Below are 24,594 nucleotides of genomic sequence, written 5' to 3' on the forward strand. Positions count from 1 at the left end.
CTGCAGGGTGTCCTGACCGCCGGGCCTCCCTCCAGTCCTCCCCAGCCTTGTTGCCCTTCAACCTCAGGACACCGAGGGCCCCGAGCCATCCCGCCAGATGTTTATGGGCAGGGGGTCCTCAGCTGTGCTCTGGAGCTGTCCGGTGGGGAGGTCGCCCTGGTAGCCAAGTCCTAGACCTGGGGTAACAGGAGGCTGGAAAAAAAGAGAAAAGCCCAGGGAGTGGGGGCGGGGCGGAGGGGCGGGCCCGGCGCGCCCCCTCCCCCAGCCGCGCCGCCAGAGCCCTCCCAGCCCAGCCGGCCACATCTGGCCGCTGCCCTCCCTTGTTTCCGCTGCAATCCAGACTTCCCTCCGGCGGCGGCTGGAGGCCGGGCCTCTGGGGCTTTAAGCATACAAAAGGGAGGCCACCGGGACCTGCGAGACCAGGGGCCGCGGCGCGGGCTGAGGGCGCGGGCACCGGACCATGAGAGGCTGAGCCACGCGACGCCCAGGCGACCCAGCCAGCGAGCCCCCTGCACGCGGGACTGCGCTGCAGCTGCGAGCTCCAGCCCCGCGGCGACGCGGCCACACGCACCGAGCCAGCGACCCCCGGGCGACGCGTGGGGCCCGGGAGCTGAAGGATGCCGGCGCGAGGGGCCTGGGTCGCGCTCGCCCGCCCGCTGCGGGCGCTCTGCCTCCTGGGCTGCCTGCTGGGCCGCGCCGCCGCCGCGCCGTCCCCCATCATCAAGTTCCCCGGCGATGTCGCCCCCAAGACGGACAAAGAGTTGGCGGTGGTGAGTCGCCGCGTTGGCCTCAGGAGCCAAGTTTAGACCAACTTCGGAAGCAGAGGATGGGGTTCCCCCGTGGGGGGTCAGGGGCGCGGGGGAGGGTCCCAGAAGCAGCTCGGGGGTCCTGGGCGAGCTGAGGGAGGGCTGGGCTTTGTAAACAGTGCGGAGCTTTGTGAGTGGACACGCCCCGAGCAGCAACTTGGCAACCTTCAGGACACATGGGGGCGTGGGGGGGCAGTAAGGACAACATCCAGGCGGAGGGACAGGGGGAGACGGGTGGGTGCTTTGACAAAGGTTTGGAAAGGACTCTTTTTGCAAATAAGGAGTGCTTGGGTGTCTGGGGGGCGGGTAGGGGCAGGCCTCCCACACCACCCTTGGACACTTCTGGAGAGCCAGCATCAGAACCTTGGCAAGCATCTTGGTAGGCCTTTGGCAAACAGCCTAAGAGGTCCCTTTTGCAATCAGGGGACTTTGGAAAGGTGGTGCTTTGGCGGATCATTTGCGTGAACTTTTGCACACAGGAGGATGACCAGAGTGGGGCTTCGCAAACTCCTGGGAACTTGGGCACACTTCTGGAGAGGGATCTTTGGTCTCCGCTCGGCTCCAGGGGACCCCTAGGCACATAACTGGGGCAGGAGGGAAACCGGGCACGTCTTTTTTCGCCTGGTTTACTGGGCAAGTTGGCCAGAAAGGTCAAGGGGTGAGCTACGGAAAGTTTCCTCGAACTTCTCCAGGGGTCAGGAGACCGATGGCGAGGACCAGGCGAGGACCAGGCGGCCCGGGCGGGCGGGGTGGGGGGAGGGAGTGGCAGGCGCGGGTGAGCCCGGCGCGTGGGGCGGGGGCGGACTGAGCCCTGCCGGGGTCGGAGAGCGGCCAGGAGCCTCCCTCCTGGAGGAGCTCCCGAGCTGCGGCTCAGATGTTGTTTTGCGAGCGCACGCTCTTGGCTCCCGGAGCATCCTGGCCTCAGCGTTGCATAAGCCCTGGGCCAGGCAGCAGAAAGCATCTCCCTTCGCCCTGAAAGCACCGCGGGCTGTGGCCCACTCAGGGACCACTGGACATCTGTCTCCCCGTTGCCTCTGTTACCCTCGAAATCCCTTATCCTCCAGCCAGCCCCTGCCCCAATCTGTGCAGAACAGGAATCCAATGCCCTCTGCCCACTCCAAGCACCTTCAGGATGTGACTCCACCCCTGACCCCCCCCACACACACACCGTCTGTCCCCTGGATGGGTGCAGTGGGAGATCTTAAATGTTTAGAAGTCTACTTTTTTTCAGGTTGGCATAGTGTTGTCCCCATTGGTTAGCCTGAGTGGGACTGTGGACCATGACAGTGGTCTCTGAGTTCACACCTTCCACGTCAAGTAGACGTCTGGATTGCCCAGAGCAGTGCTTAAGAAGAGGGGCTCTGGGCTTAGCCTCCCTGGCCTCAAGTCAAGGAGTACATTAACCAAATGCCCTGATAATCATTTTTTTCTTTTTTTTGGGGGGGGGGGGTACTGGGAATTGAACTCAGGGGCGCTCGACCACTGAGCCCCATCCCCAGCCCTGTTTTGTGTTTTATTTAGAGACAGGGTCTCACTGAGTTGCTTAGTGCCTCCCTTTTGATGAGGCTGGCTTTGAATTGGAGATCCTCCTGCCTCAGCCTGCCCAGCGCCTGGGATTACAGGCGTGCACCTCTGGACCAGGATAGCCTGATAATCTTAAGCAGCTGATTTAACTTCTAGAGTCTCAGTTTCTTCACCTGCAAACCAAGGGTAATAATGGTACCCATCTCGGGGTGAAAAGAGAAGTCATGGTGTAGACACTGTAGACACTTCCAAGGGTACCTGGCACTTGGTGAACACTCAGTAAGCAGTAACCCTTGCTGCTCTCCTACGGTGATTGTTGTTAGACTCTCTTTACTCCTTTCCTGACTACTCACAATGAGGTTAGGGCCATGTTGTAAGATCTCCTGGCTCCTTTCACCTCTCCAACATGGCCCTTAGCACTTACCCAATTTCACATTTATCTGTGTGTGATCTATCAGCCCACCTCCCCTACCTTGCACTGGGATTTGAACTTTAGAGACCAGAAATGCCTGTCTTGTTTATCGGCTTGTCCCCAGCAGCAGTTGAGGAGTGGCAAATGATAGACACCCTCATGCATTCATTTGATAAATGAATCGGCTGGTCCCTGAACCTCTACAGGGGCCTGCTTGGTTTGGGGTTTCCTTTGGCAAGAGCCACTGAAGAAGAGGACCACTTTGTTTTTGAAAATGTCAGATCCAGGATTTGAACCCAGGTTCTGTCTGCTGCTGGAGCTCAAACTCATAAGCCTTGAAGCTCTTGGTGAAGAAAAGGGAGGAGAACAATCCCTAAGTCACCAGCTGTAGGTGGCTAGCTGAGATGACAGGGGTAAAGGACAGGTGCTGGAAGGTTTTGCTCCACTGTGAGCTCTGGAGTCAGATGGCTTGGTCCTGAATCCAGATCTGCCATTTTTGAGCTGTGTGATTGCAGGCAACTTTCTCCTCTGTGCTTTATTTTTTCCCTCTTTATGCTGAGGATAATAATATCTGCAATTCCTGTGAGCATTGAATGTGTCGATGTTTAATGACTTCAGTGCTAGAGCACATAGAAGCTCCCTGCACAGTAGTGGGGCTGTGCTTTCTACCGCTGTTATGTCACTCAGCAAGTGAGTGACAGCTCTGGTTCAGCGCTGGAGGCGGGTCCCTGGAGCCTGATTTGGTCAGTGATACCTACCTGACGGTGGCTTCTTCTCCCCTGACTCTTCATTTCCTCCAGCAATACCTGAACACCTTCTACGGCTGCCCTAAGGAGAGTTGCAACCTGTTTGTGCTGAAAGACACCCTGAAGAAGATGCAGAAGTTCTTCGGGCTGCCCCAGACAGGCGAGCTGGACCAGAGCACCATCGAGACCATGCGGAAGCCGCGCTGTGGCAACCCCGACGTGGCCAACTACAACTTCTTCCCCCGAAAGCCCAAGTGGGACAAGAACCAGATCACCTACAGGTGCCAGGGCAGGGGCTGGGGGACACAGGGTGTCCTTGGGCCTGGCTTTCTCCGCTCAGGGGACCCACGAGGTCTCTTTAGTCAGGGCTGACCATCTCAGGGGGATTGCATGCAAGGCTCTTGGTAAATGGAGTCAGACAGACCTGGACCCAGATCACACACTCACTAACCAGGGGGTGTTGGGCTTTTTTTTTTGGGGGGGGGGAGTAACAGGGATTGACCTCAGGAGCACTCGACCACTGAGCCACATCCCCAGCCCTATTTTGTACTGTATTTAGAGACAGGGTCTCACTGCGTTGCTTAGTGCCTTGCTTTTGCTGAGGCTGGCTTTGAACTCACCATCCTCCTGCCTCAGCCTCCCGAGCCACTGGGATTACAGGCGTGCACCACTGCACCAGGATGGTCTTCTTAATTTTGGAGGCTCCAAATGTTGGTTTTCTACTCCATAAAATGGGGCATTAAAAATTCTTCCTCATAGGGTTAATTGTGGGACTAAGCTAGATGGAGTATAAATAAAGGTCTTCCAGAGTCTGACGTGTGGCAAGAGTGTAATAGGTATTAGTTGTTACTCTTATTGGAGGGGCTCTGGGGTAGCAAGGCTGTGTTCCTGTGTGGGCTCTGGTGCCAGATCCCTTCATCCCAAAGGAAAGGAATAAAGCACAGAGAAGTTAGAAAACTTGCCTAAGATCACACAGCTCAGAGGGAAGCCTCTATGGTCATGCATGCACTTGCATGCTCATGGACACACACACCTGCCCACGAGCACACTTCACATACACACACCTTCGCACACACGCCTGCGTGCTCACCTGCCCGTCCACCCCTCCAGGATCATTGGCTACACTCCTGATCTGGACCCGGAGACGGTGGACGATGCCTTTGCACGCGCCTTCCAGGTCTGGAGCTCCGTGACCCCGCTCCGGTTTTCTCGCATCCATGACGGAGAGGCTGACATCATGATCAACTTCGGCCGCTGGGGTAGGCAGAAGAGGGGCTGGCGGGGGCTGGGGGGTGGGTAGAGACAAGGGGGCTGCATGGACGTCAGAGAAACCCTGGATCCTGGGTGACTCAGGTCGCAGTAGCGGGTGTAGACACGGGAGCGCAGGGGACGGACGTGCTGGAGCCGGGGAAGCCCTGAGTGGCTGCTCTGTTGAGCAAAGGGCAGCTCTGAGTGCGCATGGCTATTTAAATTGAAATGACTAAAGACATTTTTTTTTTTTATGACAATTCAGTTTCTTGGCCACACAGGTCCCATTTCAAGAGTTCAAGGTCCCCATGAGGCTAGTGGCTATCCTGGCGGTTGGCCCTGTAAGGAGCTGTGGATAGGAGAGTAGGTCAGACACTGGAGCAGTGTAGACATGGGAGTCAGCAGCTGGAAGCTGGGGTCAAGGCCACCGCCGGGCTGGTGGTGTGGGCACTGGCGGCACATAGACGTGAAGGTGGGCGGTGCGGCAATGGGGCCAGGGGACAGGCACAAAGTCAGTGTAGACGTGCTAGGAGGGCTAGACCTCAGTAGCAAGGCAGGCCCGGGGGTGAGTGCAGTGAATGTGGGTGACAATGTGACATGAAGGAAGGGACACCGTGAAGAGGGCAGTGTGGACAGGAGGGTAGACCCTGGGGACAGCAAGAGTCAGTGGCGAGGACATGGGTGTGGCTTTATAGGCCTGTGGTGGGTGCGGTGGCCTTGGGTTGGCACAGTCAGCGAAGGCAGGCAGTGCCCGGAAGGGGGTCGTGTGGCCCGGAGGACGGTGAGAGTGAGGTCACAGACTCTCCGTTCACGCCCTGTGTTCACCATCCTTGGGTCACCCCAGTGGGTCAGGGGCTGGGGACAGATGGCAGATGGTGCAGGAGTGCCGACGTGGGTAGGGACGGCCCCCGGGTCCACGGGGCAAGCAGAAGCTGAGGCCCGTGTGTTCCAGAGCATGGCGATGGCTACCCCTTCGACGGCAAGGACGGGCTCCTGGCTCACGCCTTCGCCCCGGGCACGGGGGTCGGGGGAGACTCCCACTTTGACGACGACGAGCTGTGGACCCTGGGAGAAGGGCAAGGTAAGATGGTGGCCCTCGGCCTGCCCCAGGCCTCCTCGCCAGTCCCCCGCAGCTTCCTGTCACCTGGCAACAGGACCATGGCTTCCCTGGCCACCTGGGGCTTCCCCTCTGCTTCCGTGGGACCAGGCGGATGGAAGGGAAGGGAAGTCACAGCCCTAGGGACTCGGAAGCCTGGTGTCCAAAGAAAGTCCAGGAGGTCGAACCCCCCACCCTGCCCCGTGTCACCCCCAGTGGTCCGCGTCAAGTACGGGAACGCCGACGGCGAGTACTGCAAGTTCCCCTTCCTCTTCAACGGCCGCGAGTACACCAGCTGCACGGACGCGGGCCGCAGCGACGGCTTCCTCTGGTGCTCCACCACCTACAACTTCGAGAAGGACGGCAAGTACGGCTTCTGCCCCCACGAAGGTGAGCAGCCCGCCCTCCACCGCAGGCCCCAGCCTGGGGGGCTCCCTGCTACGGCCCCATCTCCAAACGCCACAGGCCCGTCAACCAGGGTCCCCCGGGACCCCAGCCCGGGCCGTCCCGTCTTGAGCCATGGCTGTGTCTCTCTCATCATAGCCTGGTGTCCCGTGATGAGGTGCATTGTTGGGCGATTCCACTGTTGTGTGACATCGTAAGCTGTACCTCCCTGTGCTACGATGGCGACGATGTCACTAGGAGCTGTGGCCCCATGGACCACTGTCGTGTATGGGATCTGTGGTCGGCTGAGACGTTAGGTGGCCTGAGACTGGGTTTCCTTCCCAGTTTGGTTCAGTCAGTGCAGGGGTTTCAAGGCCACGGTTAGCATGACTGTTTGTGAAGTGGCTGGTTTAGTGTGTCGATGATTCTTTCTAACATACGCCAGAACAAAGTTAGAACTACTATCGTGGCCAGTCAGGGCTGAGGGCTCCAAGGGTGGAAAGAGGCTTGGGGCCGGGTAGAGAGTCTCGCTGTTGGATGGGAGGCAGGTCTCTGACCAAGCTGGAACCTGACGTGGCTGGGGACTGTAACCCTGGGACTATCGACCACTGTTCCTGCACAGGTCCCGCTGACAGAGCTGCGGGGTGTGTGTGTGTGTGTGTGTGTGTGCATGCAGGCTAGCAGTCCGCTGTCTGGTTCTTGTGGACTCTGTCCTTCTGTTCATCTGGGTTGTCCATCCTCTATCTCTGTTTTGACGAAGACATCAAGCTGAACTTGATATTTCTGGGTGTGTTTTTGTCAGCATTTGAAATAACATTTTCAGAGATCTTTGAAGAAGGAGTGGGATCAAAAAAAGGGTAATGATATTGACTCAATCCTTTCTAAAACCATCCTTGACACACCTTACAATCATAAATTATATAAAAAAAAAAGTCTATAGTCTTCCATATTGGATGGAGTCAGCATGCTCCATGATTCTCGTGATCAAAAGCCCAGAAGATTTGGGGAAAATGGGAGAAAAATCTGAAAATGGGGGGTCTAAATGCTACCTTCTTCTCCATCTGATAAAGTATCTTCAGTTCCTATAAAGTGTCTTTATCATTTGGGGCTATCATTGTACATGTCCAGGAGTGTCTCTGTCCCCATTGTGACTTGCACTGGACAGCGTCCATCTTGACAGAAGAAGCAAACAGCTGGCGAGTTGTCTTCCTGTTTACACTTTATTACCAAAGCTAAACTCTGCATTAAGTAAGCGCTCAAGCCATCGACCATAACAAGCCAGAAACTGTTAAAGAAGACATTTTCTGTATCTTATATTTCCTGGGGGGACATGCAGGTGACACTAACCTTCCCTGAGTCAGCTGTTCTAATTGGAACAGGGGGTCCCCAAGAAGAGGAGGCGAAGCCGCTGTATTTCATAATTTGGGGAGGGTTTCCCCTGCCTTGGACACGAGCCGTCGACTTGGTCTGTGGCCAGGTGTGGGCCTGCACCACGTGCCTGTTTGGGGTTCCTGTTACTCAGACCCTCCTGACTGCTGACTCAGTGTCTGCTTCCCGCCCGCCTCACTGGGGACTGGACCCAGGAGGGAGGATCTGAGCAGAGACAAGGGCTTTCTGGGTGGCAGAGGCCCGGGGCTGGACCTAGTTGAAGTTAACACTTCACCCTTCCCCATCGGAAGCCCCCAGTTTCTGGACTCTGTTTCTCTTCCTGAGGTGCCATGGTTTCTAGCATGATGGGACAGTGTCTCCTGTTCAGGGGACAGTGGAACAGAGAGGACAGGGTCCTGGGTCCCGTGGTGGGAGGAGGCCTGGCTCCTTCCTGGCCATGCTGGAGTTAACTGGGCCTGGTGAGGTCACCGCTGGCGCCGTGGTGCACAGATGGTCCTTGTTACGCACTTGTGGTTTTGCTAGTTGGCAATTCCAGAGACACACCATTTCGTAGCTTTGGGACAGAGGAGGGGACGGGGGAGCAGGAGAAGAACCTAAGAGAGAGAGAGAGAGAGGCCACATCCTGGATCCCACCTTCTTCCCCAGCTCTCCAGCAGGGCTGCCCCGGGGAGGCCAGAGCGGGAGCCTGGAGGGTGTATTGAAAAGTTCCCAAGGGCAGAGCCTCCTCCTCCTGACCCTCCTCTCCCTCCTGCAGGGACCACAGAGGGACTGTCCAGGAGAGGGCCTCTGATTGACAGGAGTTGAAGCCACATAGGGTCACCCCTGCCTGTGACGGTGTGTGAGAGGAGTGGAGATGAGTGTGCTGGGAGTCGTCAGTCTCCATCCGTGTCCTGATTCCTGTGACCAGGAACACTTCTGGAACCCAGTGTTCTCTGAGCCTCAGTGTCCCTGTCTGTCCGATGGAGAGACTCATGGGGACGTGCCCTCTATGGGTGGCATATTTAGCAGTCCACCTGGAGTGGGTGTTGACCAGGCAGAATGGATGGTGACTCAGGACTGGGGAAGGGTTCTGGAGGCCCTGCTAAGTGCCATGTGTTTCCTGGCTGGTGTCCACAAGGTCCCAGGGCAGGGACGAGGGGGGCCAGGGGGCCAGGGGGCCTCTCCAGGAGCTTGGAGAAGCGGCTCCTTACCAGTCAGCAGAGGAGATGTTTGAATTTTAACCACACAGCGACTTCGCTGGTGTGACCTGGCAGGTGGCAGCCAGCCGGCGAGTGCCCGGGCAGGGGACTCTCTCTCAGTCACCCTCTCTCCCCCACTCGCAGCCCTGTTCACCATGGGTGGCAACGCCAACGGACAGCCCTGCAAGTTCCCCTTCCGCTTCCAGGGCACCTCCTACAACAGCTGCACCACCGAGGGCCGCACGGACGGCTACCGCTGGTGTGGCACCACCGAGGACTACGACCGCGACAAGAAGTATGGCTTCTGCCCTGAGACGGGTGGGTGTCCCCGCCTCCCCTGCCCACAGGGCCCAGCACCCTGCTGTCTCTCAGAAGCCCGTCTGACCACTCCCACCTCCTTGGTGGCTCTGAGGCAGAAGTCAGAGCCCACGTGAGGCCTTCACGCAGTCCAGCAGAATTGGTGTCACCCAAATGTCACCACAGTTCAGCCAAATCGGTGACACCAGCGGTCACGTTGGGTGTTTCTTTCGGCCTCTGTCCGCCCGGCCCCTCCTGGCCTGCTTCCCCTCAGTCTCTCTGTCCCACGGAGCACCCCCCTCCATCCTGCCCTCCTCCCCAGTGGGACTCTGCTGCGGGTCGCTCTCCAGTTGAGTGTGTTGGGACCCTGAGCCCTGCCCCGCCTCCTGGTGTCTTGCCCCTGGGTTCACAGCCCCAGGAAGCTCATGCCAGCTCCGGGATCTGGCAGCCGGGGTGGAGCCTGGGCCGCTTCCTAGCAGGACCTGCCCTGGCCAAGCTCTCAATCTCTCCAAGTTTCAGCTTCCCCGGGCCTGGGTCCCCTGGGGGCAGCACGTGTTCCCCAGCAGAGGGTGATTGGTGGGGGGATGGGGGAGCGCTGGCTGCCGCGCCTGGGGTGTCTCGGCGTGGTCTGTGGACATGGGCATCATGCCGTCCTCTCCTGGTGACCTGGACCCTGCACCTTGCCCACAGCCATGTCCACTGTTGGAGGGAATTCCGAAGGGGCCCCCTGTGTCTTCCCCTTCACCTTCCTGGGCAACAAGCACGAGAGCTGCACCAGCGCCGGCCGCAGTGACGGAAAGATGTGGTGTGCCACCTCGGCCAACTACGACGACGACCGCAAGTGGGGCTTCTGCCCCGACCAAGGTAGGAGGCCCTTCACTGGGCAGACGGACATTCCCTGCACACCTCAGCATCGACACTGCCCCCAGACACCCACCTGCCCCCGTAAGGGACACAGACCCCAGGCCTGCACCTAGAGCAGAGACCCTGCCCAGCCCCTCACCCAGGTGGGCAGACGCAGCCCCCAGGCCGGGCCCCTCGCCCCCTCCCTCCCTCGCCAGCTGGCCTCGGTTCCAGACCTCGCCTGCCACCTCGGCCACACCTCCAGGGCTGAGGCTGCCGCAGCATGTGGAGTCCAGAGGGCGATTCTCCCTGGACACATCCCCACTCTGACAGGAGAGGCCTCAGGGGCTGGGCGGGCAGCAGACCGCAGGGAAAAGGAGTCCCTCCCTGAGCCGCCAGACAGTCCTGACCCATCAGCTGTCCTCTGCCAGGTTGTGAATGGTGGTCCCCGTCTGTGCTGGGGACACAGCCAGCTGGGATAACCCCACCCTCCAGGCCTCAGGCGGGGGTGAGAGAGTGACCAGGAACAGCCCAGGGCCTCCCCGAGGAACAGTATGCTTGGGCCCTGTGTCCACTCTAGGCTGCAGGGCCTACGATGACCAGTGAGAGGGCTGGCCCAGGGCCGTCTGGGTTCAGTCAGCGTGTCTTGATGTTGTTTCCTCACAATGAGAGGGAGCTTGGCGAGGGCCACAGGCTGGCCCAAACCAGCCTGTGGACATGCCTGATTCACCCGCTGTGCACCTGAGGGTGGGCCTCTCCGTTGCCTGGACTGTGACTTTGAATTTGTTTCCTTGGGCTGCCACAACAAAGTGGCTATACTACTTCGACCCACCTAAGTGGATTTTTTCATGCTTCTGGAAGGCTAGAAGTCTAAACCCAGGGTGCCCGTAGGGCCATGTCCCCCAAGGCTGCCCCCTCCACTCTCTGCTCCCTCATCACGTGGCCTTCTCCCCTCTGCTCCGTGCTGTCTCCGTCTCTCTTCTTGTCATGGTGTGGGCCCTACTGCATCAAGGGCCACTCCACTCCGGTGTCTGGTCACCTTAATATTGTGTGACCTGATTTGCAAAGACCTTATTTCTAAAAAAGGTCACTTTCACAGGTTCCCAGGGTTAAGACCTAAGCATATCTTTTGGGGGGGATATCAGTGAACCCAACCTAGGGCGTGTCTGCTGAGCCTGGCCAAGTGGAAATGGCGCTCACTGCTCTCCCTGGGGCAGGAGAGCCCCGGGCTGGCCCTGCAGCCCCCCTCTCCTACCTCTCTGGAGACCCTAGTTTAGGAGCCGGTTTTGTTCCTCCTCTTTCAAGAGACACAAAGAGACAGGAAGCACAGTTTTTAACACGTGGGACTTTGAACTTTAACAAAGGGGATTTGCAGGTGCTTCAAGCTTCCCTTCTGTAGGACACGGCAGCCCCCTCTGGAGCGGGCCATGGGGACTTTGGCTGACCCTACTGAAAAGCAAGAGGCCTTCTGAGGACACGAGAAGTCAGTAGTGCAGCTTCCAGGGCTCTCCGCCCCGCCCTGAGGATGTCCGCCCCAGTCCCCCTGGCTGGGCCGGGTCTCACTGGAGTCTCATCTTTCCTGGTTTGTCCCTCTCTCCCTGCCTTGGCCCTCAGGGTACAGCCTGTTCCTCGTGGCAGCTCACGAGTTCGGCCACGCCATGGGGCTGGAGCACTCCCAGGACCCTGGGGCCCTGATGGCCCCCATTTACACCTACACCAAGAACTTCCGCCTGTCGCAGGACGACATCAAGGGCATTCAGGAACTCTACGGTAACCCTCAGCTTGGGGGATTGGGGGGGACCTGGGGAGTCATGTGATCCGGGAGGGGGCCCAGGGTGTGAGAAGCAGGAGGGCCCATCTGGCCAGGACTGTTGGGGACAAGGGCTGGAGGCGGGAGCGGTGGGGACCTGGTCCTGGCGAGTGTCAGAGCAGTGCTTCCCCATGACGCCTCCGACTCCCTATTTCTAGGGCTTTCCGTGTTCTGAGTAAACTGTGACCTGAGAATGGAAACTTTCAGGCCCCAGGTCACCCGGGTTTAAGCCACCCGGGGGGGGGGGGGGTTAGAATCCAGGAGAGCTGGTTGGCCACAAGTTGGAGTTTCCCGTTGCGTGGAGAGACCTTCATGAGAGAGGAGTGGAAGTTTCTAGTCTTCTTAATATGATTTCATTTAATAGGAGTATAACCACAAGTCCCTGATATCAATGATTCATTTTTAATTATCTGCTCCCAGTAAATTTAACTAGAGTTTAAAAAGTCACTGCATTTCTTTACAAAAAGAAATTAAAAATATAGTGGACCTTGGTGCACACCTGGAATCCCAGCGTCTGGGGAGGCTGGGGCAGGAGGATCTTGAGTTCAAAGCCAGCCTCAGCAACTTAGTGAGGCGATAAGCAACTCAGTGAGACCCTGTCTCTAAATAAAATATAAAAAGGGGCTGGGGATGTGGCTCAGTGGCTAAGCACTCCTGAGTTTAATCACCGGTACTGGGGAGGAAAAAAAAAAAAAATATATATATATATATATGGATATAGATATATAAATATGTATGTATATGTATATAAAATTTGGACCAGGCCATAATTGTGCAGTGGTGCTTGAGGAAAAGCCTGGGGAACATCCAATTGGAAAAGAACCTAAGATCTGGACCCAGAGGTGCAGGGTCCCGAGCTGCCTCTGTCATTGACCAGCTGCAGGAGATCTAGCAAGTCTTTACCGCTCTGGACTCAGTGTCCTCCAATGTGGCTGCTTATCATGAGAGTAAAGGCATTGCCCTGGAGGAAGTGGCCACACCCCTGCTGCTGGACACCCCAGCAGTCCCCGACTGCCCTGACTCTTGGTGGCCTAAGAACCTGAGCCTTAGGTTTGAATTCCGGCCCCGTGTCTCTACCTTCCTGGGCCCCTGTTCCCCCATCTGTGAACTGGGAATAGGGACGACCCCCACCTGGGGACACAGCGAGAACCCACTCAGGTGACGTGAACGGAGAGCACTGACGGTGTGTGTGAGCTTTGTTTCTTTCCACTCCCCTCTCAGTCCTGGGCCAACACTAGACTAGAGGACATTTCTTTCTGAGCCTTAGCCAGATGCGTGGGCAGCCTTAGGGTCCAGCCTGTTGGGGACAGCCCTTGGAGCTGGGGAGAATCTAAATCCAGGTGTCCCTCCCACCCCTAGGGGTCTCCCCTGACACTGACATTGACACTGGTACCGGCCCCACCCCGACACTGGGACCTGTCACTCCTGAGATCTGCAAACAGGACATTGTCTTTGATGGCATCGCTCAGATCCGTGGTGAGATCTTCTTCTTCAAGGACCGGTGAGTGTAGGAGCAGGGTCTAGTCCCTCTTGCCCTCTGTCCTCTGCCCCTTTCCTTTATTCTTGTGTCCCCATCCTTTACTGAGGACCCAGGATGACCTGTCTTTGCCTTGTGTCACCACACGCACATCCGTAGCTGGCACCCTCAGCTCTGTGGGTGTCCTGGGTGTCTAGGTTTCCAGGTGCAGTTGGGGGTCAGGTAGACTCTGTATGTCACTCGTTCTTCTGGGGTCAGTGGCTACTCATGGCAGATGACAGGGTGCAAGAGGCCAAATCCCACCACACAAGGACATGGAAAGCTTCCGTTTACATCATGTCTGAGAATATTTCACTGATGTAAATCCCCTGGCCACACCCAACGTCTGTTCTAAAGGATGGGTGGCAAAGCTGCATGGATGGCCGTGTACGGGGTCATCCCAAAGTAAAATGGAGGGGAGAACTGAGATCAAGCCAGGCTACCCTTGGCCTCCTTGAATGGCCTTGATCTCCAATGCCCTAATTGCTCTGGGTGTGGCAGAGAGGGACCAGATCCCTCATGCTATGTGTAAAGGCCCCCCTCACTTGTCTAAGGTCTGAGCATCGTCCTAATGCCCTCCAGCCCTGGATGATGGCCAGCAGTGTCTAGGTCCTCACTAGAGGGTCCATCTAGCTCTCCATCATCCGTCCACCCACCCGTACTCACCTGCACTCCTCCATCTATGCATTCACCCACTCCTCCAGCCAGCCACCTACTCCTTATCCCCTCTCCTTCCGCCCATGGATGGCTCTATCTATTCACCCACTCGTAGGGTGAAGTGATGATGAACTCTGGCATTAGAACTCTAGACCTCCCACATGCCGGCTGCCTAATCATAGCAACTTAATTAAGTACCTTCTTTGTACCTCAGTTTCTTCATCTATAAAATGATCATATTCCAACATATCTCATAGGGATTCAGTGGGCTTAGTGCTTAGAACCATGCCTGACATGGAATGAGTGTATTCAGTCACATTAGCTATTACTACTGACCACTAATCACTCGGCATCTGTTATGCCATTTACTCTGGAGGCTTTGGTAGCTGGAGGGCGGGGAAGGACTGCACTGGGGACAGAGGCCCTGCTCCACGTCTAGATGAGTGCTCTTCAAAGGAGGTTCACAGGCCTCCTGCACCAGAGTCACCTGGGGCACGCGTGCTAAATGTGTGGGTGTCTGAAATTGTGCCACACCCACACAGTGGATTACTCCTTAGAAATTAATTGAAATTAAAAGAAATGAGAAAGAATCCATTAACAAGAGGTGATGTCCACGACAGTGTGGATGAATCTCAAAGTGATTATCCTGAGTGAAAAAAAGCTAGGCAAGAGTAGATGCTGTAGTCGGGTGCGGTGGTGCACACCTGTAATCCCAGCGGTTCGGGAGGCCGAGGCAGGAGGATCGCGAGTTCAAAGCCAGCCTCAGCAAAAGCGAGGTGCTAAGCAACTCAGTGAGACCCTGTCTCTAAATCAAATACAAAATAGGGCTGGGGATGTGGCTCAGTGGTCGAGTGCCCCTGAGTTCAATCCCCAGTAACTGCCCCCCCCGAAAAAAAAAGAGTACATGCTATATAACTCATTTATATAGAATTCTAGAAAATGCAAACTAACCTGCAGTGACAGAAGGCAGATCAGAGGTCAACTGTGGAAAGATGCGAGGCTAAGTGGGCACAAGGTGATCAATATATTTCTACTTCTGATTATGGTGATGGCCTCCCAGGGTAAACATAATTCCAAACTTATCAAATTCTATGCTTTAAATATATGCAATTATTGAAAGACCATTATGCATCCACAAAACTATTTTTTAAAAAGGTGGGCTTCTGCCCCCAGCCCTTTGGCTGCACCCTCTGAAGGCAGGCCCCCCCCTGGAATCTGCATGGTAGCAAAGTCCTGCAATAGTTCTGATGCACGTTAAACCTGTGCCTCACCAGTCTGGTTTGGGAAACAAAGGCATAAAAAACTGATAGTCATATGCGACAGAATGAAAGGAGCGAGACTGCAGAGGCATTAGCAAATGCTTCTGTGGACGACCTAGGAAGCTTCACAGGGGAGCCAGCCTTTGAACAGGCGTTAAGGGGAAGCAGGATTCTGATGGGTGGCGATGGGGTGATGGGTTGGTTATTACAAGAGACAGAAAAAATTGCAAAGTCTCTCCACGGACATGTGAAAGCTCCTGACTTACACAGGAAGGAACAGGGAGTGTGAACTTGTGAAGAGCCTCCTCTGCTCCAGGCACAGGGCCAGGTGCCAGGGTGCAGATGCCCTCCCTCCCTGCCTCACCAGGAGGGAGATGGCAGAGGCAAAGAGAACCGAGGTCCAAAATGCAATGATGAATCAAGCATCAGCAGGCCCCAGGGCCACCCTGCAGCCCCCTGGTGGGATGGGGAAGAGGTGAGTGGGAACCCTGCCCTCCTGCAGTGCCCTTAGCCTGGGGCTCTTGCTCAGGAAGCCCTGAGCAGCTGCAGAGGTCAGGGGCCCAGCCAGAGCCATCCCAACCTGCCACATCACACTTTCTTCCAAAAGGACTTTGATGCGACTCATTGAATTAATGAGTAAATACTTACGCACTGAACATATGCAGAAATCAGTGCTAGACGCTGGGAGGGCAGGAAGATGGTACTGCAGGGTGATTCAACTTGGCTTTTAGAGTCCAAAACCTCTCTGAGCTTCATTGGCCAAACAAGAGTCATGACACCTTCCTGTACCAGGAGGCTTTGCTGCAAGGAACCAAATTACCCTCCACTCAGGTTGGAACTCATGAGGGCTTAACCAGTGGAGAGAAATTGCTTTTATGTGATACAGTGTCCAGGGGTAAGGCTGCTTCCAGGGGCAGAAGAGGGTCCTTGACTCGAGGTATTGATGCAGTGACACTCTTGACATTGACTTTTATCCCAAGGCTGGGTCTTCCCCTGGTTAAGAGAACAGTGCCAGTGCAATTGGAGTGAAAGGGTCCCCAAATCCAGCGGAGATACACACACACACACACACACACACACACACACCACATCTAGAAGTGAGATGATAAGATACAAGTTATCTGTTCTATCTTGTGCCAACATGAGTCATGGTAGCTGCTGAGTCAGTAATGCAAACTTTGGTGTGCATTAAAATCATCTGGAAGGGTTACGGAAATGCAAATTCTCAGCCACAAGTCCAGAGAGTCTGCTTTATAGATCTCATGGGGGGGGGGGACTTAATAATTTGCATTTCTAAAAAATCCACAGGTGATACTTCTGCTGCTGGCCCAGGGCCCACACTCTGAGGACCATTGGCTTAGACGAATCAGCATCTACTCCTGGAATAGGGCCTGGGTCACAGGCAGTGGGGGCTGCTGGTGGTGGAGAAGGGTGGGGCATACATGGGAGTTTTCAGAGAAAGGGTGATGGGGAAATAGATAGCAGATGCCGGGTAGACCATCAAGTGTGCAAACCAGACTGACTCTTTTTCAGAATTAAATTTTACAAGGCATGTAAAGTGTTTGGTACTCGGTGGAGAGATAAGACAATTACGCCAGACTCTTAGAACTGATGATTCTGAGAAGCTGAGAAAAAAGAAGAACACGGTGTCGGCCGAGGTAGCCAGAGGAGGCTTCCCGGAGGAAGTGGGGGCAGGGAGCCAAGGGGCTGTTCCCAGCCCCAGCACCTTGTGGAGGGACTCCACCAACCCCCCCCCTCCTCCAGCCTGCCTTTGACCTTGTCTCCCTGTCGCATCATAGGAGCATTGCTGGGGTGCTTCTGGTGGGCCAGGGGAGGCCCATGTGGCCAGAGCTGCTCCTGGGTGACTGGAGGTGTGGTTTCCTAAGATGTGTCCTCTTCCTGTCCCCAGGTTCATCTGGCGGACAGTGAATCCACGTGACAAGCCCATGGGGCCCCTGCTGGTGGCCACCTTCTGGCCTGAGCTCCCGGAAAAGATCGACGCTGTGTACGAGGCCCCGCAGGAGGAGAAGGCCGTGTTCTTCGCAGGTGTGTGGGATGGCCCAGGCCCTCTCCTCTGCCCAGACCTCAGTCCCCGGGCGCCTGCGTGTGCCTCTGCTCCTTCTTTCAGCCACGCTTCCCAGAGCGTGGGATTCATCTGTCACCTGACACCAAAGAGCTTCACCCCCATAGAAACATCTCCTTTCCTTTGAATTATCTTTCAATCTTTCTGCTTCCTTTTCAAGAGGGAAGAAATCTCATTTTAGAGCCCGTGTGTCTCTCTGACATCTTTCTTTGAGCCTTTGGCAGGCGGGTGCTTGAGTTCGAATTTTTAGAAACTGCTGGTTTTCGTTTTTAGCTTGCACGTTGTTGTTGTTTTTGTTGTTTGTTTGTTTTTTAAAACAGAAGTAGTTAGTATAGGAATAGAATATTGGATACCTGGCATTGAGGCAGTCCCCTAAAGTTCTTGAAAGAAATTTGTTTTTAAAGATTTCCAGTGGAATTCACTGAAAGCAAAAATTATAAGTAAACAGCAGCATGAGGGAGTCTCTGAAAGTAGAAAAATCTTCCAGGTCGGTGCACACGGCTGAAGTGTGGGGAGCCTGGTTCCTACAATATTTATTTGAGCATGTACTATGTCCTGGGTTTTGCTGGGCTCTGGGAATGCAGCTTCTGCCTTTTTGCTCAGGGAAACAGATCCCCAGGCTGCTAGCAGGGGATAAGGTTCGGGCTCTGATGGGGCCACCAAATGGGGCCCTGCTTTGGCCCGAGGTGGGGCTCAGCAAAGGCTTTTTAGAGTGTGGGAGGCTCACCAAGACCATGTGTTGCTGTTCTCTCCCCCCAGCCAACTCCTCTCTCCATCCACGGCAACCCTGGGTCCTGAGCAGGGCAGCTGCTGGCCGTCAGGGCATGTGCCTTTTTGTGGCAGGCATGACACTCGGTGGGCTCCATCTCGCCCACCGACTCACACTGACCTTTTCAGCCTGACACTTTCTCTATTGTGTGATTGACTTACAAAAACCCTGTGTGTGGGGCCCAATTTCAGCGCTGAACCCCTATGTGAGCAAGAAGCTGTCCCCCACTGAAAATGGCTGTCGTGGGGTCCCGTGCCAGACAGATGATGGGAGGGACAGCCTGGCCTGGGGGACTTGGCACCAGCCACCAACGTACCCTCTCTTCCACCCCAGGGAATGAGTACTGGGTCTATTCTGCCAGCACCCTGGAGCGAGGCTACCCCAAGCCGCTGACCAGCCTGGGATTGCCCCCTGATGTGCAGAAAGTGGACGCCGCCTTCAACTGGAGCAAGAACAAGAAGACTTACATCTTTGCTGGAGACAAATTCTGGAGGTAAGGGAGGCTGTGGGTAGGGGAGAAGTGCAGCTGACTGCGTGGGAGAAGACACTGTGGCTCGATGCCTCCGGGTCAAGTTCAGAGGTCAGTGGGCCGTGAATGCCCCTCTCTGGCCTCTGACCTGCCAGGGCTGCATCCCTTCTTAGAAGTCACCAAGGAGTGAAGCATCCTTGTGCACATGGTTGGCATGACGCTGGTCAGAGTCTCCTGGCCTTCGTAGCTGCCTTCTACTTGGGTTCGAGTCTAGTCTGGAGCCCGTCTCTTCGGATGACTCACTGAAGGAGGGAATAAAATGAAGACAACAGCTGCTCCTGTCAACACTGTGTGCCCCACACTGTTCTAGGGGCTCTGGGGGACACTGATTGATATTATTCCCATTTTGCAGATGAGGAAATTTTGCAGAAAGGCTAAACACCTAGCTTAAAGTCCCATTGCCATGTGGTGACAGGTGAAGCTTCGAACCCTGGCTCTCCCAGAGACCATACTAGTTCGTCTACATTGCCCCTGATGTAGTGGAGTCTCAAGAGGTGGGCACAAGAGTACAGGGGTGGCAGAGGGGACATGCAAAGGCAGCCGCTGCTCACAGGAGCCAGGATCCACAGTGGAACCTGCAGAAGCAGCAGGAACTCTCTGGAGTGTCCACCCTGGGCCCAGTGGCTGTGGGAGCCGACTGGCAGGGGAACAGTTTGGAGGCAGGTGGCTCTGTCTCTGCTCCAGGTCATTTGAAGAGAAGGGTCCAGTTCTGAGAGGCCACTATCAGGACTAAGGAGCTGGACATCCCCATGCCCAGGACTGGTTGGCAAGAGGCAGCCCAGGTCTTAGGAGTTTGATGACAATTGTTGACACTTAACAACTGAGGCCCAAAGAAATAAGCTGGAAGTTGCTTCTCCATGGATACACCAGGACAGAGCCAGGGTGGCGGCTTCTACTCTCTGCCCTCCCCTTGCTTTCTCCGCTGTGACTTCTGGTTCATTTGGTCATTTAGGAAGGCCAGACTGGTGCATGAAGGTTATGGGGGTGACTTTCCATCCTGTCCCCCCTAGTGGCCCATTCTTCTGTGGCTGTCACTACATCTGGCTCCTACCCAGGAGCTCCTCAGAGGGACATGTTATCTGCCAACCCCCAAACAATCCTGCTTCCTCCAAGGCCCCCTTCCCTGCCCCAGCTGCCCTGATTTAAAAGCTGCTTATGTCCCCAGCCTGCCAGCGTCCGGGTGGAATGCTAAGACACTTAGCGACCTAAGCTGATTGATATCTCAGGCCTCAAAAGGAAAACAGTCAGCCAGGAAGCCACAGAGTGGGCCTTCCGCCCACAGGCCCTGGGACACTCCCAGCCACACCCACCTGCTGCTATGAGTGGCATCCCAGCTGCACAGGTGCTCCGCGCGTCTCAGATCTGAGAACTGGATGGCGAGAGGCACAGGATCACACAAACAGGAATCTTGGAATCGGGAAGCCCTGCAGTCTTCCTGGCAAGTGTTGGAAGGACTTTCACAGTCACCCCTCGTGGAGACACACACGAGAAGAGATGTGTTCCCATGTGAGCGAGAGTGTGCATGCACACACACTGACTCACAGGCTGTGGCAGTGCCCGGCTGGGTTTCCAGGCAAAGTTATCTGCCTCCCAGGCCTTCTCCATATCAAACCCACCTCCTCCTAAAGCCAGGGGCCAAGGTGGACCACCGGCACCACCCAGGTAGCTCCCTGAGCTCTCTGTGGAAGGGATGGAGCCCAAGGGCTGCTCAGAGGCCCTGGGCTGGGCTTCCAAAGGACACATCTCTCCCAGAAGAGGTCATTGATGAGCTTGAGATTGCAGAGGCAGAACTTACTGGAGACGGAAAGAGATCCCCTGAGTGATGGAAGGTGAGAAGCAGCTTCCAGAATACTGTGAAGCTTCTTCTGAGCCCACAGATATATATGCAACCTCTTCTATGTGCCAGGCACTTAGTGAGGTGCCGGGAGGCAGTGTTCAGGGAATATTCACCTCCTGTCCTCGCGGAGCTTACAACAGAGTGAAAGTGACTGGAATACACTGGAGGCAAATGATGGTGTCCGTCCTTATGGGCTAGTGCCCAGCCCTGGCCTGAAGCTGGGCATGGCACCCGCATTTCTCATTTTAGGTAAGCGCAATTTTCAGCCCCACGCTTACGACGCTCAAGAAGGTCGAAGACGCACAGGTTAGGAAGCTGGAACACAAATATCCTCATACCTGCTCTACGCTGCAGAGGAGGACCACCCGTGAAACCTCTCCAGGCAGGGTGCCAGCCCATGAGCAGCACTGTTCAAGATGGCAGGCGCAGAGGGGAAAAGGGAAGACACAGAGTCCCCTTCCAAGCCAACATGGCAGGCCATCCCACTGTGTTCTTCCTGGAGGAGAAGAAATGGGTTCACTTCTCTCAGCCTCGGTTTCCTCATCTATACAGTGGGGTCGACTCCTGCTCTTCCCGTTTGCTGGGGAAGAATGAGAGAAATGAGGGCAAGTTCAAGCATGGGCCACACGCCTTGGAGCCATCATAACCCCTGGCGATGTCACTGGAGGGGTCCCTGGAGGGGTGGCAGCGGGGAGTGCTGGGATTTGAGCTAGGGAGCTTGGTTTTGGTAACCCAAGTCCTGAAGAAGTAGGTCTTGCAAGAGGGAAGGTCCATGATGGGGCTGGAATGCTGGCAGTTCTGGGGGGATGGGCTGAGGGGGATGGGCCCTGTCATAGGGAGCGATCGAGAGGAGAAGTTGGGACCCCAGGGGAGCTGGCCATGAGAAGAGAGGAACTGACTCAGAGCTCCACAGAGGACAGCGTGGCTCCCTCCAGGATGGGACTCAAACACAGAGGAGTCTAGAAGATTTTCTCCTTGAGAGACAACTTGACCTTGTTGACTGAGATACCCACAGGCCTAGAGTGGGAGCTAGTTAAATATTTAGAGTGTAATGAACAGATTGAGAGAGGGTGGAGAAACAAAGAAGTCAAAATGACCGCAACATCTAAAAAGTTTTCCAAAAAATTTAAAAAGACAGAATCAGGGAGAAGAGCCAGCCAGCTAAGGCTCCAGGTATTTACCTGAATTAAAGGCGGGGCCCTGAGTAAGTACGCACCGACAGCTGCAGGTGGGACGGAGGTGGCATGCGGTCCGCCCTGTGACTAACAGGCCTAGCCACCTTGCATTGTAGCCTCACCCTCTCTCCCGGCCACTGTTGTCTCCCAGGACATGGGTTGTCATCACCACCTGGCAGATGAGGCAGCGGCAATTTGTTCAAACTACATAGTGACAGGATGATGGGGCGGGTCCCCTTCCATGGGCCCCGGGCCAGTGCTCCTCAGACTGCGGCAGGGATTTGTAAGGGACTAACATTTCCCAGACACCTACCAAGTCCGAGGCTCAGGGACAGGCAGACACTTTGCAGGCCTGTGTGGCAGCGATCACAAGATTGTTTTTATGTCCTTAGCGAGTGGTGGTGTTGGACTTCAGATCTTGGCACTTGCCCTCTTTCTGGGTGCCTCTTGGAAGGGCCAGGCAGGGTTTCCCAGGCCCCGTCAGGAGCCATCCTCTGGGTCCTCTCTCCCTTTCAGATCTCGGGGAGTGGCCTTCAGAGAGGCCTACTGGTCCACCGGGTCTCGTTCTCTTTCCTGACAGATACAATGAGGTAAAGAAGAAAATGGATCCCGGCTTTCCCAAGCTCATCGCCGATGCTTGGAACGCCATCTCGGACAACCTGGACGCCGTTGTGGACCTGCAGGGCGGTGGTGAGCTCCCCAGGCCTCTGTCCGCTTTCGAGGACTCCCCACCCCCAGCCGGGGGGGCCCCCATTCCGCTCCAGCACACACTCCTTCATTGTGCAGGGCCGGCATGCTGGGCCCCAGGAAACAAACCAGCCCCTTCAGCCCAGTGCTGGGAAGGCGTCCAGACCCCTGACCTCTGTTCCCCCAGCCAGGCTCCAGGCAGTGAGACCTAAAAAGGCCCCTCACACAGCTGCAGGGCCTCCAGCCAGGGTGGGGGCAGGGGGAGAGGCCTGAGGGGGCCAGCAACATGGCCTGGTGCCCTGGATTCATTCTGGGGCTTGGCCCAGGCCCTTTGGGGTTTTGCAAGAGGCCTGCGATTGCCTCCCATCAGCAGAAGGGCGCTCCACTGGGGACAAGGCCAACTCTGCCAGGCTCTCTGTTCGTTCCTTTGCTGAGCCAGATAGAACCAGCATCATCAGCAAGGGACAGAACTGAGAATTGAAAGCTGGATCCTGAGAAAGCTCCCTGTGAGCTCTCTAGGGCCCTGGAAATGAGTTCCAGTTGGCTTTGGAGAGGAATTTCCACTCAATTCCTCAAGATCCTTTGGAGTCCCTACTATATGCTCAGCACAGAGCTCTGAACTCCAGGGGCCAGAGGTCCTACGTGAGCAAGTCGAAGGACTGTACCATCAGGTGCAAGGCTAAATGTGCGGTCAGGTGTGAGGCTAAGGATTATCTTCAACTGAACATCTGTTGAGCACCTACTGTGTGCTAGAGTTTGAAACAAAGTAAGTAGGATCATATATCTGAGAGGGAGTTGACAGATTCTGAAGCCTGGATGGGCCACACAGCACAGGTGAGATGAGGAGGCAGAGACAGTAGGGAGCAGTGAGGTCTGTAGTGAACCAGCGAGTGTGCAGGAGGGCCCAGTTGCTTTGCAGCTTCTGACAGTGGTCAGCCTGCACAGATTGAGATCTCATGTTCTTAGATATTCTAGTTATTTTAGAAAGAAGCCAGAAGTCTATATTCCTGTGACATTTCCAGATGTTTACATATTGGCAACTTACTCAGAATGAAAGATAAAAACAAAGAAGCTCGTGTGAGCCGAATAAAAGCCATCTGTGGGCCTGGGAGGGCTGGACGCTTCCTGGTTGCCCTCTTCGGGTGTAGGAAAGTGCTTGGTTGGATGCTTGTGCCAAGGGGAGTTCTCACACTATTCCTAACAGCATATTATCTAATTTGATCCATCTCAAGCTCTAAGAGGTTGGTGTCTCTGTCCCCATCATAGACCTTACTCCCATAGGCATTTCCCTTCCTTCGGCCCCAGAAGGGTTTTCTCTGGCTCAAAGCCTTCTTCCCTGTGCCAGGCAGACATTCCAGTTCCCAGGGATCCTCTGGGAGTGCCAGAATTTCAGGATGGGTGGTCACAGTCTCTTTTCCCTCTCTGTCCCAGGTCACAGCTATTTCTTCAAGGGTGCTTATTACCTGAAGCTGGAGAACCAAAGTCTGAAGAGCGTGAAGGTTGGAAGCATCAAATCCGACTGGCTGGGCTGCTGAGTTGCTCAGGCTCCGCAGGCCCTTCCTGGGGGTCCCTTCCACACACGGGGCCCGAGCACCAGGGAGGGACCGAGGGGCCTGTGCCCAGGCCCTCAGCTCTGTGGCTAATCAGCATTCTCATCCTCACCTGGTAATTTAAGAGTCCAGAGAGAGCCTTCATCCTTGCCCAAAGAAAGGTGCTGGATTGTACCCCTCCCAGTGTCCCTTCCCTGGAGTCTCACACCCCTCAGAGCCCCCCCAGAGAGATGCCCTGATACTGTCCATGCAGCCTTGCCTTGGGCTGACCTGGTGCTGCCTCACTTTGGGCTCTTCTCCCCCCACAAACGTCTGTGGCTCCCAGCAGCCTCAGATCCAACAGAGACTGTCTTCAGAGGGCACTGGCGGCCTGACAGCCTGGCATGGGGCCGTGGGGGTAGGGATGTGGCCAGGTGGCCACCCTAGACACCTGGCTTCTCACTGCCGGCTGCCTTCGAACCTTCCCTACATCAGCAGTTTGCTTTGTGTGCACTTTGTTCTTGTGATTTTTTATTTCCACCTTATGGCATTCCCGGATACAAGGGCTCAGGTGGTCTGAAGTCACTGAGTGACACATGCCAGCCCACCCAGCGCTGCTGGCCCATTCAGGTCAGCCCTCCCCACCCGCAGCCTCCACTGGATGGAGGCCAACCCAGCCTTGGCTTCCCGCTCCGCCCCTCTGCCTCCCCTTTCAACAGTTCCCCATGGGAAGTGGTGACCAGTATAAATAAAGACACCAAATGAGTGGCCGTGTCGCCGTCTGCTTTCTCAGCCCCCAGAGGGGGCTGCAGCCCAAGCC

At 55.8% G+C, this 24,594-nt stretch overlaps 1 protein-coding gene across 1 annotated transcript; it reads left to right on the forward strand.

Annotated features, from left to right (window-relative positions):
- Positions 1-309: 309 nt before the first annotated feature.
- Positions 310-24,539, forward strand: Mmp2 (matrix metallopeptidase 2). Its single transcript, XM_026392280.2, has 13 exons — positions 310-770; positions 3,543-3,769; positions 4,599-4,747; positions 5,689-5,817; positions 6,049-6,222; positions 8,928-9,101; positions 9,771-9,944; positions 11,538-11,693; positions 13,093-13,234; positions 17,075-17,211; positions 18,351-18,510; positions 22,139-22,248; positions 23,677-24,539. The coding sequence occupies exons 1-13, from the start codon at positions 618-620 to the stop codon at positions 23,778-23,780; spliced, it is 1,989 nt and encodes a 662-aa protein (XP_026248065.2). The 5' UTR covers positions 310-617; the 3' UTR covers positions 23,781-24,539.
- Positions 24,540-24,594: the final 55 nt, after the last annotated feature.

This window comes from Urocitellus parryii, chromosome 15, assembly GCF_045843805.1.
Source record: "Urocitellus parryii isolate mUroPar1 chromosome 15, mUroPar1.hap1, whole genome shotgun sequence".
In the NCBI taxonomy this organism is placed as follows: domain Eukaryota; kingdom Metazoa; phylum Chordata; class Mammalia; order Rodentia; family Sciuridae; genus Urocitellus; species Urocitellus parryii.